Source organism: Helicoverpa armigera, chromosome 16 (genome assembly GCF_030705265.1).
Source record: "Helicoverpa armigera isolate CAAS_96S chromosome 16, ASM3070526v1, whole genome shotgun sequence".
NCBI classification, from domain to species: Eukaryota; Metazoa; Arthropoda; class Insecta; order Lepidoptera; family Noctuidae; genus Helicoverpa; species Helicoverpa armigera.
In genome coordinates, this window is record NC_087135.1 from 10,638,549 (window position 1) to 10,654,745 (window position 16,197).

At 37.6% G+C, this 16,197-nt stretch overlaps 1 protein-coding gene across 2 annotated transcripts in view; it reads right to left on the minus strand.

The window, feature by feature from the left end:
* The window catches only part of Norpa (no receptor potential A), a 96,348-nt gene that overhangs the window by 59,263 nt on the left and 20,888 nt on the right, over positions 1-16,197 (minus strand). For both annotated transcript variants that reach the window (XM_064038591.1, XM_064038592.1), the window contains exons 2-3: positions 5,995-6,111; positions 2,334-2,447 (exon numbers count right to left, since the gene is read on the minus strand). In XM_064038591.1, the coding sequence (XP_063894661.1) occupies positions 2,334-2,447; positions 5,995-6,051 (171 nt within the window). In that variant the 5' untranslated portion in view covers positions 6,052-6,111. The remainder of the gene's footprint in view (positions 1-2,333; positions 2,448-5,994; positions 6,112-16,197) is intronic.

Here is a 16,197-nt window from a genome sequence, read left to right on the forward strand (position 1 = left end):
TCATAATTTAACGAAAGCCATTTAAACACATTGCCAGTCTAAAATTATACTGAATGCGTTTAATTAATACCGTACGTAATCACCCGTCGGTATTAATTATTTTGTAATCATTGCAAATTGAGGCTCTTATTAACAACGTTTATAAATATACGTTTGATGACAACTGCACAGAACAGCCTGTATGTTTGTTTCTTGCATAGCATGAAAGTGATAATCCACTATTGATAATTTTCGTTTATGGGACTAGACCACAGATGCACTTGTTTAAGATATGGTTTTTGATATCGCTATGTGAGTTTGTACTTCGGAACGTTTAATAACAGACTTATTTCATTGAGCATTTACATAGCTATGAAAAATCCACCAATTTTTTTTAAAAGCCTACAGGCAAAAGCTAATATTTATACTACCAAAGATGCATTAATACAAATACAATAACATCCAGAACATAATTGCATAGATTGAAATGCATGTGCTAGCAATATAGGTACATACATAATGATGAATGTAACCACATTAAAAAGTAATTAATTTCTACTTATCCGAACAACAAAAACTACCAATATGTTTCACAACATATTAAAAGAGCCTACTACATCGAAAGAGAAGGGGTTGTCAATCAAGACAAAGTGACAAAAATCAGTCCTAAAGTCAACAAACTACCTAATCAATATGATATTGCCAATACTATTTACTTAGTAATCTAATACAGAACGGAAGATTTCCCTCGCGATGTTCATATAGTACTAGACGAAGAAAATCTTAATACATTAACCATCTAATACTTATCAAGGTCTCAGGGTCTACAGGGATTTTCTGATAACAATTCCTTTAACCTTGACTAAAGGAGTTGATCAAGTATTTTTCTATCTTTTCTATATCAGAGACATTTTGGATGATATCCAGAAACGATATTAGGGTTTGAATTTGGAGGAAAGCAATTTTCTTTTATATTTTATTGTCCTGATAGATATCTGAACATCTATTTATTCTCGCCTATGCCACTCATAAATAAAGCATTTATCTACTGGTGACACAATTTTCTAAAATGGCTCAAGAGACATGTATTACCCGCTACAACATCCAAACGCAAGACTTTACTTCTTTAAAAAGATTTCCATACAAAAGAAAAAACATACTCATATCATTTCATTTCTGAACCAAATCGACAGATCTTCTATCCGTTTTCTCATTCCTAAATTCTCCCGACCTAAATCTAGTTCCAGGGCATAATAAACTTCAAAGTGGATCCCCTAGGTAATGCTGACATATGATAGACTTCAAATTTGTCATTCTGTGGCATTCAATATAGAGCGAAAATTAGTATGGAAAGTTCTGGAACCGTAGTGGTAAACCTATGTCAGGGGTTGACAGGTATGCTAAGTTGGGTTTCTGATTACGTATGCCTAGTAAATGTCGTGTCAATGTGGCCTTTGATTTGGGATAGAAGGTGTATAAAGTTTCAGGGGTAAGGTTGTTGAACTTTGATGAAAAAGTGCTAGTCTATTTTTGTGTTTAAAGCAAAAAAATGCATTGGCTAATTCGAAGTTTTATACCCTCTTATGTTCTTCTAAAAACGTCGATAAAACCAATTCTATACAAAAGTATCCATTCGAAAAAAAACCACTAACAAAGCCAAAAAATTCGCTACTCCAAGTGTAATGCTATTTCAACTTTTCAACTTCCGACATTCGACGTCCACGTCCAACGACTATTCGCAAATCAATTAAAACTTCAGCATTGGAATTAACACGTTACAGACTCCTCTTTACCTCAAAGTTGGTAACACATTTCCTGAATCTCACAGTCTATTGAGCAGGCTTGCTTACCTACGGACCAACTGGAATTTTAGCTTGACATCACTGAGAGCTGACTCAAAGCTGTTGTATCGTCAAAGAGATACAATGAACCTACAATAGCTTTAAACGTTGGCTGGCTTATTTAATCCCCGCAAAGGAGAATGAGGTGGCTCGGTAAATGGGGATTTCATGGTCCGGTAATAATCCTTACAAAATACAGTGTATTAAACCTTGTGTCTACAAATCAAGCATCGTGTCATGCTAGCTTGTGTCGACGATTTTGTTTGTAAGGTCTTATATAGAATCTAATGGAATCCTAGATAGATATAAATCAATTGTGTACTAATTCATTTAGCTGTTAAGGCATATAAAAGCTAACAATATAAATCAAAGTAAAGGTAGGAACAATTTTTTTACGTCCTTAAAATCTGCTTAAATAAACATGCTTTAGTTTCATCACGACACCCACACTCCGACCTCTATAAACGTTCTTTTAATATCTAATCCTATTACTTTATGAGCTTAAGAACTAACCTTGCCATCGCTCTTCCAGTAGATGAAGAAGCCATACTCGTCGACTTTGAACAGGCAGTTCTGTTCAAACTCTGTGTTGTCCTTCTCCTCCGTCCAGCGGTCGAAGGTTGCACCCTGGGAGATGAGGAGATCAATTAATATATAATCAAAGCATTTATTCGCGTTTATATATGCGTTATAGGACACATAAAAGACAAGCGAAAAGACATAAAACATGGTAGACAACAAACAAAAGACAAGGTAGGAGAAAAATATGCGTCACGCGAAGAATATAAGGGTCTACATAACAAATGTATGGTTATTGGAATTGATTTAAATTAACACGTGGCATGTTAACTAGTACAGAATTAATTAATCAGTTCAGTAATCAATCAGTTAATTATAGAATTTCATTATTCAAACATTTCGTGTCAAAATTCTATTGGCTCCATGAAAACTTCTCCGCTTCCTTTTGGTGGCATCTTTGTGTAAATTCTACTAAGCATTGAGGATTTGTGAATGTTAGTAAGTATATGACCCCCCTCCGTAGAAAGAGGTCGTTTACCCATCTGCGCCAAAAATATACCCTGAAATCCTTATAGAACTACAAGTTAAGATTCAGAGAATTAGGCAGTTTCAGAAAATTACAGCTTCCAAAGAGCAGAGGCGGCAAATATCGTAAAGCGGTATTAGGCTGCCTTACACAGTTGCAATAAGTAACATTGTCTGACAGTAAGTAGACATGAAAATGAGAATACATTTTACTGCCGAGCGGCACTTTCCTAAAACCGAAGTAGAAAAATGAAACGTTCGTACATAAAATTTTTATTCAACATTTTATTGAGTACCCTTCAAAAGCAGCTCACAACAGCCAATTACGGCCGTGGTTACCGATAAACTCCCCATAAAGTTGGTGTTTATTGTTCCTATCGAGTCGTGTCAATATGAGTATCGTCATTGGTAAGGCGCAGCGGGGGTCTGTATTGCCGGCTAAATTGTTTGTACGTCGTAAACCGTGTTTGTGGCAATTAGTAGCGACTTTAAACTGGACTGGTGTTAATATGGAGCTGATGTAGTAAGATGTTAAGTGTGTTTTATTGGATTAAAGTTTTGTATAAATTATGAATCCTTATGTCCTTATTTTTATAAGGACATAAAGAAGCCGACCCCAAGATAGTTGGGAAAAAGGCTCAGAGGATGATGAATATGATGATGTCCTTATTTTTATACGGTACCGGATTTTACTGTTGTAATGTAACTAGATATCGTTATTGGAACGGTGTAGCTATTTCTGATGAAGCCTTCTACACAGTCCTTTCACTGACTTTCGATCCTTTCTATCTAGCTTTTTCCCAACTGTCTATACTGTAGCTACTAGGTGCAACTGTGTTTACCAGGGTTTTGTTTAAACACACAGTTTTCTGTATTTGAATTTTCATTAACGTAGTGGATATATTTAACCGAAGTACAAGACTCTCGAACTCATAAATGTCCTCACATCAAAGAAGAATAAACGCCAACCCATACTCGAGTACAATAAAATCCGTGTACAAATCAAATGGAGCCGACAGTAAGCCGTGATATTTGTGTAGCCGACCCGCAGTCGAGGTGAGCAGATTACGACTCAGCAGCTCACAGTGCTCCGGTAACTGGGATTAGAGTGGGGTCGACTGATAGCGGGGAGTGGTACAACTGTCATTGTTACTGCTGAGTTTTGTGAAACGGGATAAGTCTGTATTTTTGCAGACGGCGCGGCGTTAAATCGGACTGTGTAGATAGTCCGTGAAGTCTTTTTCACGGTCTTTTTATTGATCAAGTATTTGAAATCAGACAGTTTTCTGTAAATTTACTTCTCATAGATGAAGTGCAAGACTTTAACACCCATAAATGTCCTAACATCAAAGAAGAATAAACACGAACACAATAAAATACTAGCACTCCGTGTACAAATCAAATGGAGCCGACAGTAAGCCGTGATATTTGTGTAGCCGACCCGGAGTCGAGGTGAGCAGATTACGACTCAGCAGCTCACAGTGCTCCGGTAACTGGGATTAGAGTGGGGTCGACTGATAGCGGGGAGAGTAACAACTGTCATTGTTGCTGCTGAGTTTTGTGAAACGTTATAAGGCTGAATTTCACAGACGGCGTTAGGTTATATCATGAATCTAACTCTGTAGCTACTCCTGGTGAAGGCAGAAAAAGTCATGGTCCCCTTATTGGCCTTGGTTTTGAAATCAGACAGTTTTCTGTTTATTTATTATCATATGGATGAAGTGCAAGACTTTCATACTCATAAATGTCCTCATATCAAAGAAGAATAAACGCGTATACAATAAAATGCTAGAAATCCGTGTACAAATCAAATGTAGCCGACAGTAAGCCGTGATATTTGTGTAGTCGACCCGCAGTCGAGGTGAGCAGATTACGACTCACCAGCTCACGAGGCACCGGTAACCGGGATTAGTGTGGGGTCGACTGATAGCGGGGAGAGTTACATCTGTCATTGTAGCTGCTGAGTTTTATAAAGCGGGATAAGGCTGAATTTTCGTAGATGGCGTTAAATCTAACTGTGTAGCTATTCCTGGTGAAGGCTTTTTTAAGATCCTCTTATTGGTCAGGTATTTGGAATCAAACAATTTTCTGTAAATTGACTTCTCATAGATGAAGTGCAAGACTTTCGAAGCCATAAATGTCCTCACATCAAAGAAGAATAAACGCGTATACAATAAAATGCTAGCACTCCATGTACAAATCAAATGTAGCCGACAGTAAGCCGTGATATTTGTGTAGCCGACCCGCAGTCGAGGTGAGCAGATTACGACTCACCAGCTCACGGTGCTCCGGTAACTGGGATTAGAGTGGGCTCGACTGATAGCGGGGAGAGTTACTGAGTTTTATGAAACGGGATGAGTAGTAAGTGTATTTTTGCAGACGTTATTTTGAAAATTGTTGTGATAAAATTGAGTATTTTCTGCAAAAATTATGTCTCATTATGGTTTTAAAGGGTTAATCCTGTAATAAATAGGATTGATTCTGTAACAAGTAGGATTTATAGGTCCCAAGACCTGCAAGGGCTGCGGGATTGTTCGAAAGATTTGCCGTGGCTCTAGTAACAGAGAGTGTCAGAAGAAACAAAGATGAATTTTAAGTCACTAAAAGTCTAACATTCCCGCTCATTAAACCCACAGATGGTCCCTCAATTTAAAGTATTTCCCAGTTATGAAAAAGAAACAGTTTTTCTATCGCGAAATGCTATCATTGGCACCCCACCCATACGTCGGGTAAGCATGTGCGATCGAGTCTGATTTACGTCGCGTTCGGCACCTCACGTAACTCGATCGACTCGGGCTTTCTTCACTGATTACATTATCTTTGATCTAGCTCGAATGAACTGTAACAAATCGGGTTTTACAGTGAACTGTTTTATTTTGTACTTGTAATCTGTTTGTGCGTAGTGTCTATTGGTTGTAGAGGATTTATTTCGCATTCTTTAGTGGCTATTATTCTTGAACGATTCACTATTTATTTTTATACGCTTTGGTAAGACACATCATGTCACCGCAAAAGGGAAGAAGCATTTTCTGAACCTCAGAAAAGTCGATAGCCACTGACAATAGAAGGTCTAATGCATCAGTCATCACGATGCATCCTCTCATGTAAGAAGGTCTATTTAAGCATTTACCTGTAGCAACAAATCAGGCACAGGGATCTGCCAGTTGAACTCAAACTTCTTGGTCATGGTGCTAGCTTTTCAACGCCTGCGCACTCAGAAATTCAGCAGGAGGACATTCTTGGCGCCCTGTGGACAAGAGAGAAAAAGATGTGGTTAGTTTGACAAAATTGTACACTTCGTAAGACAAAATGCTTCCCTTAAATGGAACGTTAATGTGATTCTCTTTTGATTCAGCAGAAGATATATTGACGAGAGCTCAATTAAAATCAAGATATTGTAGTAAGTATTACCCTCTATCGGAGGACAAACAGTTTCTCCCTTTCCATCGACGGCATCTACAGTTTAAGCAAGACGAATTTCCTTATTTATCCAAACAATAAACGCATGGACAGACACTCACTCAAGCAATACATAATCACATACATATTGATTCAGCTCATGTTGACACAGGTCCCGTGGACATAGTAGGACCTATATCAATATAGAGAGCTGATTAGCATGACTGCGAATGGCAACTGTGATGGGAACCAATTAATTTATGCGTAATAGGATGTTAATTGATGTAGCTGAGAGTTTGTACCGTGAAATCCTATTTGGGGTTGTGGCTGTATTGGTTTTGATAGTTATTGCGGGTTGATTAACAATAAGATTGTTCTACACACATGTCTTTGCATCTTCGTTGATGAGAGAAGCATTCAGAAAACTATTTTCACAATATGAGCTCGTCAGCAAAAAAAATTGTCGTTGGGGAAGATCGTTCAAAAATCCGCATGGCTATTCCAAATTTTCCTTTTCGATAAAAATAAAGTAAGAAGAACGTAGAATGAATCCCTTCTCAAAAACGCAATTCAAGTACATATTTTAAAAGGCTGAAGTAGCTCCAAAACTAGATAACTATTCACTCCTTCTAGAGAGCTAGCGTGATAGTATCTCGTAATGTTTTTGTCGGCTTTGCCCGAGGACCTTGCCGTTGTCACTTGATAAATTATCTCTGACCTATTTCGGCGGGTTTTTAGTATGCTTGTACATATATATACTTATGTGGCGAATATTTAGAGTGATTTTGGACTTTAGCTCCACGTTCACCATTCGGGACTACAGAGTCCTGGATTTTTCAGTCCCAGTCTGGTAGAGATCCTGAAGATTTTCAAGCATGGCAAAAAGCAAACCCAATACTGACCAAAACCATTTAAAAGAGAACATTATAAAACTAACATACTTCTTTCAATAACCCGATCCCATACAGCAGCACACTACAGATTAGCTAATCTTCCGAGATCGCCACAATAGTTCAACGAATTTGAACTCCTGACCTCAATCGTCAATCAACGCTTCGGATCGTCCAGTCACAGAGCTCAGAGGCTCAGAGATCAATCCAGCGTGGATTTCATAGACTTAACTGGTGTTTCAGATAGCCTTGGAGCCTTATTGAGTAAGTAGATAAGTGAAACTAGTAGTTGTTTGAGTTATTTAGCTGGATTGAGGATTTATTGTGCACTGTTGTTCAGACAAGCTGGGATTCTAACCTTGAAATATTCTATATCCTTGTGTATTTTATCATCACCAAAATATCTAGGACATTTTATATCCACATTAGCTCATTAGATATCCACGCTTATGCTGTGCACGTGGATTGGCTTTCAGACTTTCCATTATTCTGATGTTAGCAAGATTTCCTTCATCATTAATTGCCGAAAGCCAAAAAGGAATAAGAAAGAAGATTTTCATTCATTATGATTGATTACTGAGAGTTGAGGAGAGCAATTTAAATATAACAAAATTGAGAACAAAAATAATTCGTTTTACTACCAACAAAACTATTTAATTCCACTAGGATGAAACAAAATGCCCTCACAGAACCGGTCATCCGTGCAGGTACACAAATCTCGTGCACAAACAGCGCCAAACAAATGTTTGTTGCCAATACAAATGTTTGGTCCAATGTGGTGTGCAATCAAGCAATCACGGACTCGAAAGGTGGATTGATTCGTATGGGGAAATGAAGCATCATAGCTATAAGGGTATGGCAGAAATTGAGACACGAACGTCAATATTTAGTTACTGATACTTGATATTAGTGTTAGATTTGATTTGAGATGACAATAAACGAAAAAACAATGTGGAGTTTATCACTTAAATTATTTTATGAATGAACTGGGATGCTAATAATATTACTGTGAACATCCCTACATACGAACTGATTCACATGTTCAAATTCTCTGTTTATATTACTATAGGTGCTGAAAAACTATGTCCCTTTCATAATAAACTGATGAAAATCAAATCCGTCCCCTTACACCTAAAAACATCAAGTTCAAAAACCACAACCTACCCAAGTATAGCGTGTCAAAGGCAACATACTCAAAATCCGTGCCCACTATTTCTTGTCACTCCCAATTATCCAGATTGCTTTCCACAAGGATCGTTAACTATCTTATCTAAGGTCCCAGAGGTCGGGTGCTGACCTCCTAAGCTCGGGACGACGGACTTGAGCCCCTAAACGGGGAAAGAGGGAAAAATCGAGGAAATTCAAGAGGCTTCGCTCCTACAGTTGAATTTTTACGTAATACGAAAAGTATTTCGAAAGTTTGGCGAGCTTAAAAGTTTTGAGGATTGTTGAAATTGTGGAGTTATTAGATTTCATGGAAGATTTTCCTTGGATACCGAATTCGAATATTAATTTATGATCTTTTAACTGTTTTTGCCGTCGTCTCGACTGTCTGGAATTTAGACTAAATTAGGTTCAGATAGAAACACAAATGGAATCACTTTTATACTTAAATGCTGTAATTTTTTAGTCTATCTGTCGCTCTTTGACGCCAAAACTAGTGAACAGAATTAAATGAAGTAGGTATTAGTTATGATGAAGTTGGCATAGTCTCCAGATCTTGAGAAAAAACATAGGCTGCGTTTTATCCGGGAGCGAAAAGTTGCCTCCTTGGGACGTAGGAAGAACCGCAGAAAACAGTTAGTGAACTATAAATTGTTTTCGACTAAGTACTGCTCAAAATCCATTTATATGATTCACCAAAGTCAACATACATCAGTTTGCCTACGCCTTTGTCTCACAATGCCCAAGTTTATGATGAAAACAAATGGTTTCAGTAACCCACGGGGCTGAAGTTTCGTCATATTTCTATGGTTTCCTAAAAGCACTTGTTTACTTCAATTATTCAAAATTAAAATACCACCCACGTTTGTAGAAGTGGTCCGAAACGTGCTTGAAATTGCAAAGTAATTTATAAGGCTGGAACACGTTGCTCGGATTAAAAGTTGAAAGGTTTTTGGCACTTTCATAAGGATAAATTACTGTTTTAATGGTCTGGAATATTTTAAAGATACGAAAGTTTTCGTAAATTATGAGGTTTTGGAGGATATTGATTTCAATCTGGAGTTCAAGATTACAGAACAAAATATTAAAATGTTTGCGCATTTAAAATTCAGGTAAACCGCATACATATGATAACAATCAAGTAGGAACAATCAAGTACGTATACTTTAAAAACTTAAATCCATAATGAAGAGGTCAGTCCAATGCTTACCTATTTTAGACGTTTCTCTATTATAAGTAGTTACGTTAACTTATGTCACTACCCATTCAATTAACACTATTAAATCTTCACCTTCACACTTTCACTAGATAAGACGTCACTAACTACACAACTTACTGTTAACCGTTATCAGTCAGGTTATCTGCTAGATAGCGGGGTCAGCGCAGATCAAAGCGCATACGCACGTAATGGCGCATCGTTAGCGAATACTCTTATCAGTTAGGCAAAGTCCGTTATGTAAAAAGTTATATTTTGCTGGATTTTGGACTAAGTTCTAGGTATACTAGATCAATAAATATTCTGATGACCCTTCCTTGATAAGATTCATTTTTATTAGTATAATGCTGTTGTTACCAATATTCTGCCTACGTGTTGATTTACTTATCAGAGATACTCGCAGAATACATTTACATTTGCTGAGTACCAGTACTGTCAAATTTTATTTATCTAGTAAGCAAAACACCACCGTCTGCCACGAGGCTGTATCTCATTAACCACGATAGTGTCTTTAAGTATTTATCCTATATGTACGTCTTGATAGCTACGACAATAAGCCCCAAGCACAGCGCATCATTTGAAGAACGAACACAAAAGGCAAAAAAGCACTCACAAAGTCTAGCTAGATGGACACAGTTTCAATTCTGTCAGCGCAAGGCGCAAGCAATCGTCAATTGTCGATTACGTGCGGTCTAGCGGACAGCGGGCCTAAGTGGCAAGTTACCGCAACTCAGTCGCTAATGGATGCGGACAGCGACCATCGATGTAATGGACTTAGTTCACTTAGACAACTTAGTTGGGACTGTAGAGATCGGTGGTTGGGAGTCTGTGAGTCTTTTATGTGGTTTTTGAAAGTTCAAAATGAAGTTCAATCTTGTGTAATGTTAGCCCAAGTGCCTACAGAGACGAGTGTTGCAGTTTTATATGTAGTTTTCTGTCAAACCCTATCTATTAAAACTTGCTGGTTTGTGTTAAATATCAACTATGAATTCTGGGAAGTGAAATTACGAAACGTAAGTTACAAAAACATAGAACCTTATCTTAGGGAGTCTACCTTATCAAGGAGCTGCAAGTTATCACCTAAAAAGTTAGTGTCATAATTTTCTCAAATCCTCATGACGGCTTCTGACGTGGAATTGTAACAACGTCTGCTACTGAGCAGCATTCGGGGACGCCAGCTTTACGAGCCTTCCCGATCATGGGTTCACCGTCAATTTCTAGACTCGCAAGCTGTTTTGTGAATGTTTCGGAAACCCACAGCTTAGTTAAACAGTTCTTACATTTGACACTCGAATCACGAATCTGTTAAACAATACCTTTGCACAAATGAAGAAGCCAAACGGACCCTATACAAAAAACATCACTTCAAAGAGAATCCCTATACACAACACGCGCACAGACCAACAAATACAAACACCATTACATTACGAAACAGTATTCTGCCTACGCGTGTCCGGCCTACGTGAGGCACGTGGTACTCGCACGTTTGTGAATATATTCAGAGGGTATTATACCTTTTTTGTACCAATGACGTTTCTGAAAGGGTAAAGAGTGAGTTGTATTGTCCAATTCACCTTTACGCTTCCATACGTAACAAAAGGCGATTTTTTGCTAGGCCCAAGTTTCATGGAAATATTATAAAAAGGATTATGCGTTGTTCAGAGTTTCATGGAAATATTATAAAAAGGATTATGCGTTGTTCAGAGGCATATTTGAATTCGTAACTGGTTTTCTTACTCGGTAGAATAATACACGTGGCGAAGATCATGTGTTGTATGAATTTCAATTGTTACATTTATTCATGAGTCTCTAAGCTGTATTTTGCAAACGAAAATGGGAACAAAATTTTAAGATGAAAAACTCATTAGCGATTTTTGTGTGCAAAATCTTGAGTCCTTATTATAATTTTCATTTGACGTCGCACAATTATTTTTGGATTCTTTCAATGTTAATACGAATAAATGAATAAATAAGGATTGAGAGATTTTTGTTACATTTAAAATGATATCCGTTTTGGGTTTTTATGATAAACAAAAACTTATAAATGGAATTTATAAGCTAGTTGAAAGCGACTTGTTACTAGTGACCTTTAATTCTTGAAAATAACACAGCGAACAAATCAATTGGAAGGAAAATATATGTTTCTATTTTATTAATACAGAAAGAGACTAACTAATGAGTGCCAGTCCTTATTAAAGTTTATAATCATAATATTTTCTATTTTTATTTGAGTTATAAGATAACTGTTCTTAAAAAATCTTAGTTGCCATTTTTTACATGTATTGTAGGCGTGTACATAACATAACATAATTTTCTACTTAATTGAATAACTCATGTACCTACTTAATCTATGACGTAGGCATCAGTGACAAAAGAAAGAGCGATGATTTACACTCATCGAGAACAAAATGACTAGCGGAGGTGCCATAACGGAAAATCGCCTAAGAAAGTAGCGCGCCAAAAATGCGGGTGAGAGGGGGAACGAGGAACAAGCATTTTTCAGCAAAAGTTTTCACCCTTGTACACCTTCTTTGGACCTGGCAATTTTTTGTGATACTAAAAATAGTCGAAAGAACACTTTTCTTTGAGTCATCTGTCAACGATTTTCGTTAACGTTTGTTACTGATCATTTTGGTCATGCCCATACCTAGAAGAAGGTGCCTGACCTACCTGCATTATGGCATCTCTATCCATCTTTCCTTACTCCGTAGCTACACTTGACTTTCTTACTAATTAACGCGTATTGTTACAAAGGGCCTTTACAGAAGTTACCACTTAAAGCTAGAATAACGTTTTGTTGCGGGATCAAATTGTCGCTTTTGTTCTCATAATGGATACAACAATAGCTGGTAAATGGGACAGAGAAATATATCGAGTGGTCACGTGTCGTTTTGTTAGATATGTTTACTTGGTAATGTGGTAAATTAGAAATTGATATAAGCTAGCTAAGTTATTGAACTTTGTGAATTACCATGTGGACTTAAATAGGCGAGACCATGAAGTAGCAGTGCATCAAAGGAAAATGTGCCTCTAAGAAGGATGCAAGGATATCTAGCAGACACTGTATTAGAAACCGACTTCCCAGCAACGAGGAGGTTCTCAATTCAGATGTTTGTATTTTTTTTTTCAAACATCTAGCTAGATGAACATAGAAATTGACCAACCAATCGTGTAGCTTAATTATCTAAACAACACACCTTTGATTGCACCTCTATTTTTCCTCTGGTCAAAAGAAAATTGATTCAGCTACAATTTATTACAGCAGTTTTTCCGCCATAGTTCGTTGTCGGGCAATTCACGAAAGACTTTGACCCGAGGCAATAAATCAGGCTTGAACTAAGATTGATAGGAAACATGCACGAAGCAGCACTGTAACTACAGGCATTTTCTTACAATAAAGTAATTTTATATTTTACTAGCTATTGCACAGCTATTGCTGCACTATTTCTAAGTTTGTATGTATTTTCTAAGTATATCTTAGACACCAATGACTGTGTTTCGGATGGCACGTTAAACTGTAGGACCCGGCTGTTATTGAACATCCTTGGCAGTCGTTACGGGTGGTCAGAAGCCAGTAAGTCTGACACCAGTCTAACCAATGGGAATTGGGTTGCCCGGGTAACTGGGTTGAGGAGGTCAGATAGGGCAGTCGCTCCTTGTAAAGCACTGGTACTCAGCTGAATCCGGTTAGACTGGAAGCCGACCCCAACATAGTTGGGAAAAGGCTCGGAAGATGATGAAGATAAAAATATTAAATACTAAATAGCCATGTCATGTGTATGTAGAATTTTTCTGTATGCACATTGATAAAAACTATGGTTCTATCTCTATACGAAATGGTATTTAAATGGGTTCATCCATTTAACGGTGACAGAAGAACAAATTAACTTTCTCATTTCATTTGTAACATTATGATAAGGATAAGAACCAAATACCTAAAAGACAGCTTTTTTATCTGTTTATGCTTTAGTTTGAGGGATCAGTTAGCTTGCTGGCTTCTCTTGGTCGAATTTAAATAGTGAATCTGCCTAATCGGATGAGAGTACCTGTAGTTTACTTGGAGCGACTGCCTATCTTACCAGCCTACCCAGTTACCCCAGTAACGTGATACCTTGATAAGGTTATTGTCAGATTGTCTGGCTTCCAATATACCTAACGTGTTTTCTGAAACACGGGGGAACTCGTTATAATATGGTCATCCATCCACGGATCTACCGCGCCAAGAGGTCCTTCATAGATCGACTCTCAACTGTTGCTTAGCCACCAGCTCCTAACACCGAACATTATTCAAAAAATCCTCGTTAAAAACCACCACTATATCATGTAGCAGCTACAGCGCTTTGCATACAGGAGCTGGTCGTAAACTATCAAGCGCTCCAGCTGATTTATTTACGATGTGACCTGGTTTAAGTTGGGGCAGTAGCTTGGAGCCCTAGGGAAGTTTAGCATAAAGCCTGGGATATTTATGTCTAAGTCCTTAGTACCAACTAATATTATTAATTTGATAGGTACCACCTGAGCACCTGTAGTAGACCCTTTGGCCTAGTAAGTTTAAGTCCCTTGCAGCTACTACCATTTATCTACTCAAATTCAGAAAGGAATTAGTTGACAAGTTAATGTACCGTCATTTGTTTTGTAATAAATAAAAGACATAAAGAAGCCGAAAATCGATCTCAGTGGCGTGCACTTGGAGAGGCCTATGTCCAGCAGTGGACTGCGATAGACTGATGATGAATGAAAAAAATGAAAAAATAAAAGACTGAGTGACCACATACAGTGTTCAGTTGTACGATAAAAAAAAAAAACAATCTTCTGTGATACGACTTGGTAAACAAATAGTTAGATACTAAGATTGGCAAAGAAAGTTAACCTTATCAAAGAAAACCAAAATTCAGTTGAACCGTTAACTTTAATACATCGACAAAGTCTCAAAGCCAAACATATTTTTAAAAAGCCTTTCAAATCTAATTTCCACAATGGTATTACTGAAGCCGGTCTTGTTAATGCTATTACAGTATTATGACGCGTTGGGCCCACCCTGGGGCCCGGGCCGCATATGTAGGGCCACCGTAATTGGATTTACTTATTAACAACTCGTGCGCAAGGCTGGCGGATTTATTTTTAGGGGTTAATTGGACATCGATGTGTTTGGTGTATGATGGAATTTAGTTGTCCGGTCGACTATACTAATATTATAAAGCTGAAGAGTGGGTTTGCTTTATGCCGCTTATCTCAGGAACTACACGAACAAATCATCAGGACAGAATTGAAACATTCTTTCTATGCTACGTACCCCATTTTTAGGGTTCCGTAGCCAAAATGGCAAAAACGGAACCCTTATAGTTTCGTCATGTCCGTCTGTCCGTCTGTCCGTCTGTCACAGCCGATTTACTCGGAAACTATAAGTACTACAGTGATGAAATTTGATGGGAATATGTGTTGTATGAACCGCTACAAAAATATGACACTAAATAGTAAAAAAAAGAATTGGGGGTGGGGCCCCCCATACATGTAACTGAGGGATGAAATTTTTTTTTTCGATGTACATACCCGTGTGGGGTATCAATGGAAAGGTCTTTTAAAATGATATAAAGTTTTCTAAAAAACATTTTTCTTAAAGTGTACGGTTTTTGAGATATCAGCTCTCAAAGTCGTAAAAAGTATGTCCCCCCCCCTCTATTTTTATAACTACGGGGTATAAAATTCTAAAAAAAATAGAGGTGATGCATGCTAATTAACTCTTTCAACGATTTTTGGTTTGATCAAAGTATCTCTTATAGTTTTTGAGATAGGTTGATTTAACTGTAATTTACGGAACCCTTCGTGCACGAGTCCGACTCGCACTTGGCCGGTTTTTTGATTCTGCTAACAGTTTTATTTATTTTTGAAATTTTCAGTTCGGAAATCCAATCAAACTTTTTTGTCGATATGATACCGGTCGGACGCCTGATCGTTGTTATGCACGCACTACCATTCATCTCCATACTGATTAATGAGTCCGATCTTATTTTGTTTTCCATGGTCCGATCAAACCATCTGTCGACTAAAAGTTTGCATTTTGCGGGAGCTATTTAATTCGGCAGGATTTCTTCATAACCCTCCTATCTACTTCAGTAGGTCGTATAGGTAACCTACTGTCAACCGCACATAGGCACATATTATGGGCACGCGTCATACACATCAACTAGGAAATTGTTACATAGGACCTTATGTATATAGGTACAAACTCTGACGTCAGCAACCTACGTCATTCTACAGGAATACTTGCGTATCGATTAAGGTGTATTCAAATATTAGTTACGGAGTTTTTAGGAGAGATATTGAGGAAAATTGGTTACGGATAACTCTGGTTTCGTCCTGATGAAAAAGTTCTTCGTTCTGATTTTTGATTTTTATGTTTTACAGAATCTCCTATTTCCATGGTTTCAGGTATTAAAATCCAGCTTGGTAAATACATAAACTGTCTTTACCAGATGCTGTCGTAGTGACTGTTACAATGCCATGGTGGGTCCTTCAGAGATTTGTAAAAGTACTTGGTGCTTGGGCAATAAAAAAAATATCTAACAAAATCTGCTCCGATTTGCAATAACCAGTAAACAAGAATAAATGGCCTCTAAAAATATATTTTTATCCCGTAAAATAAACATCTTTTTATCACAGGCCA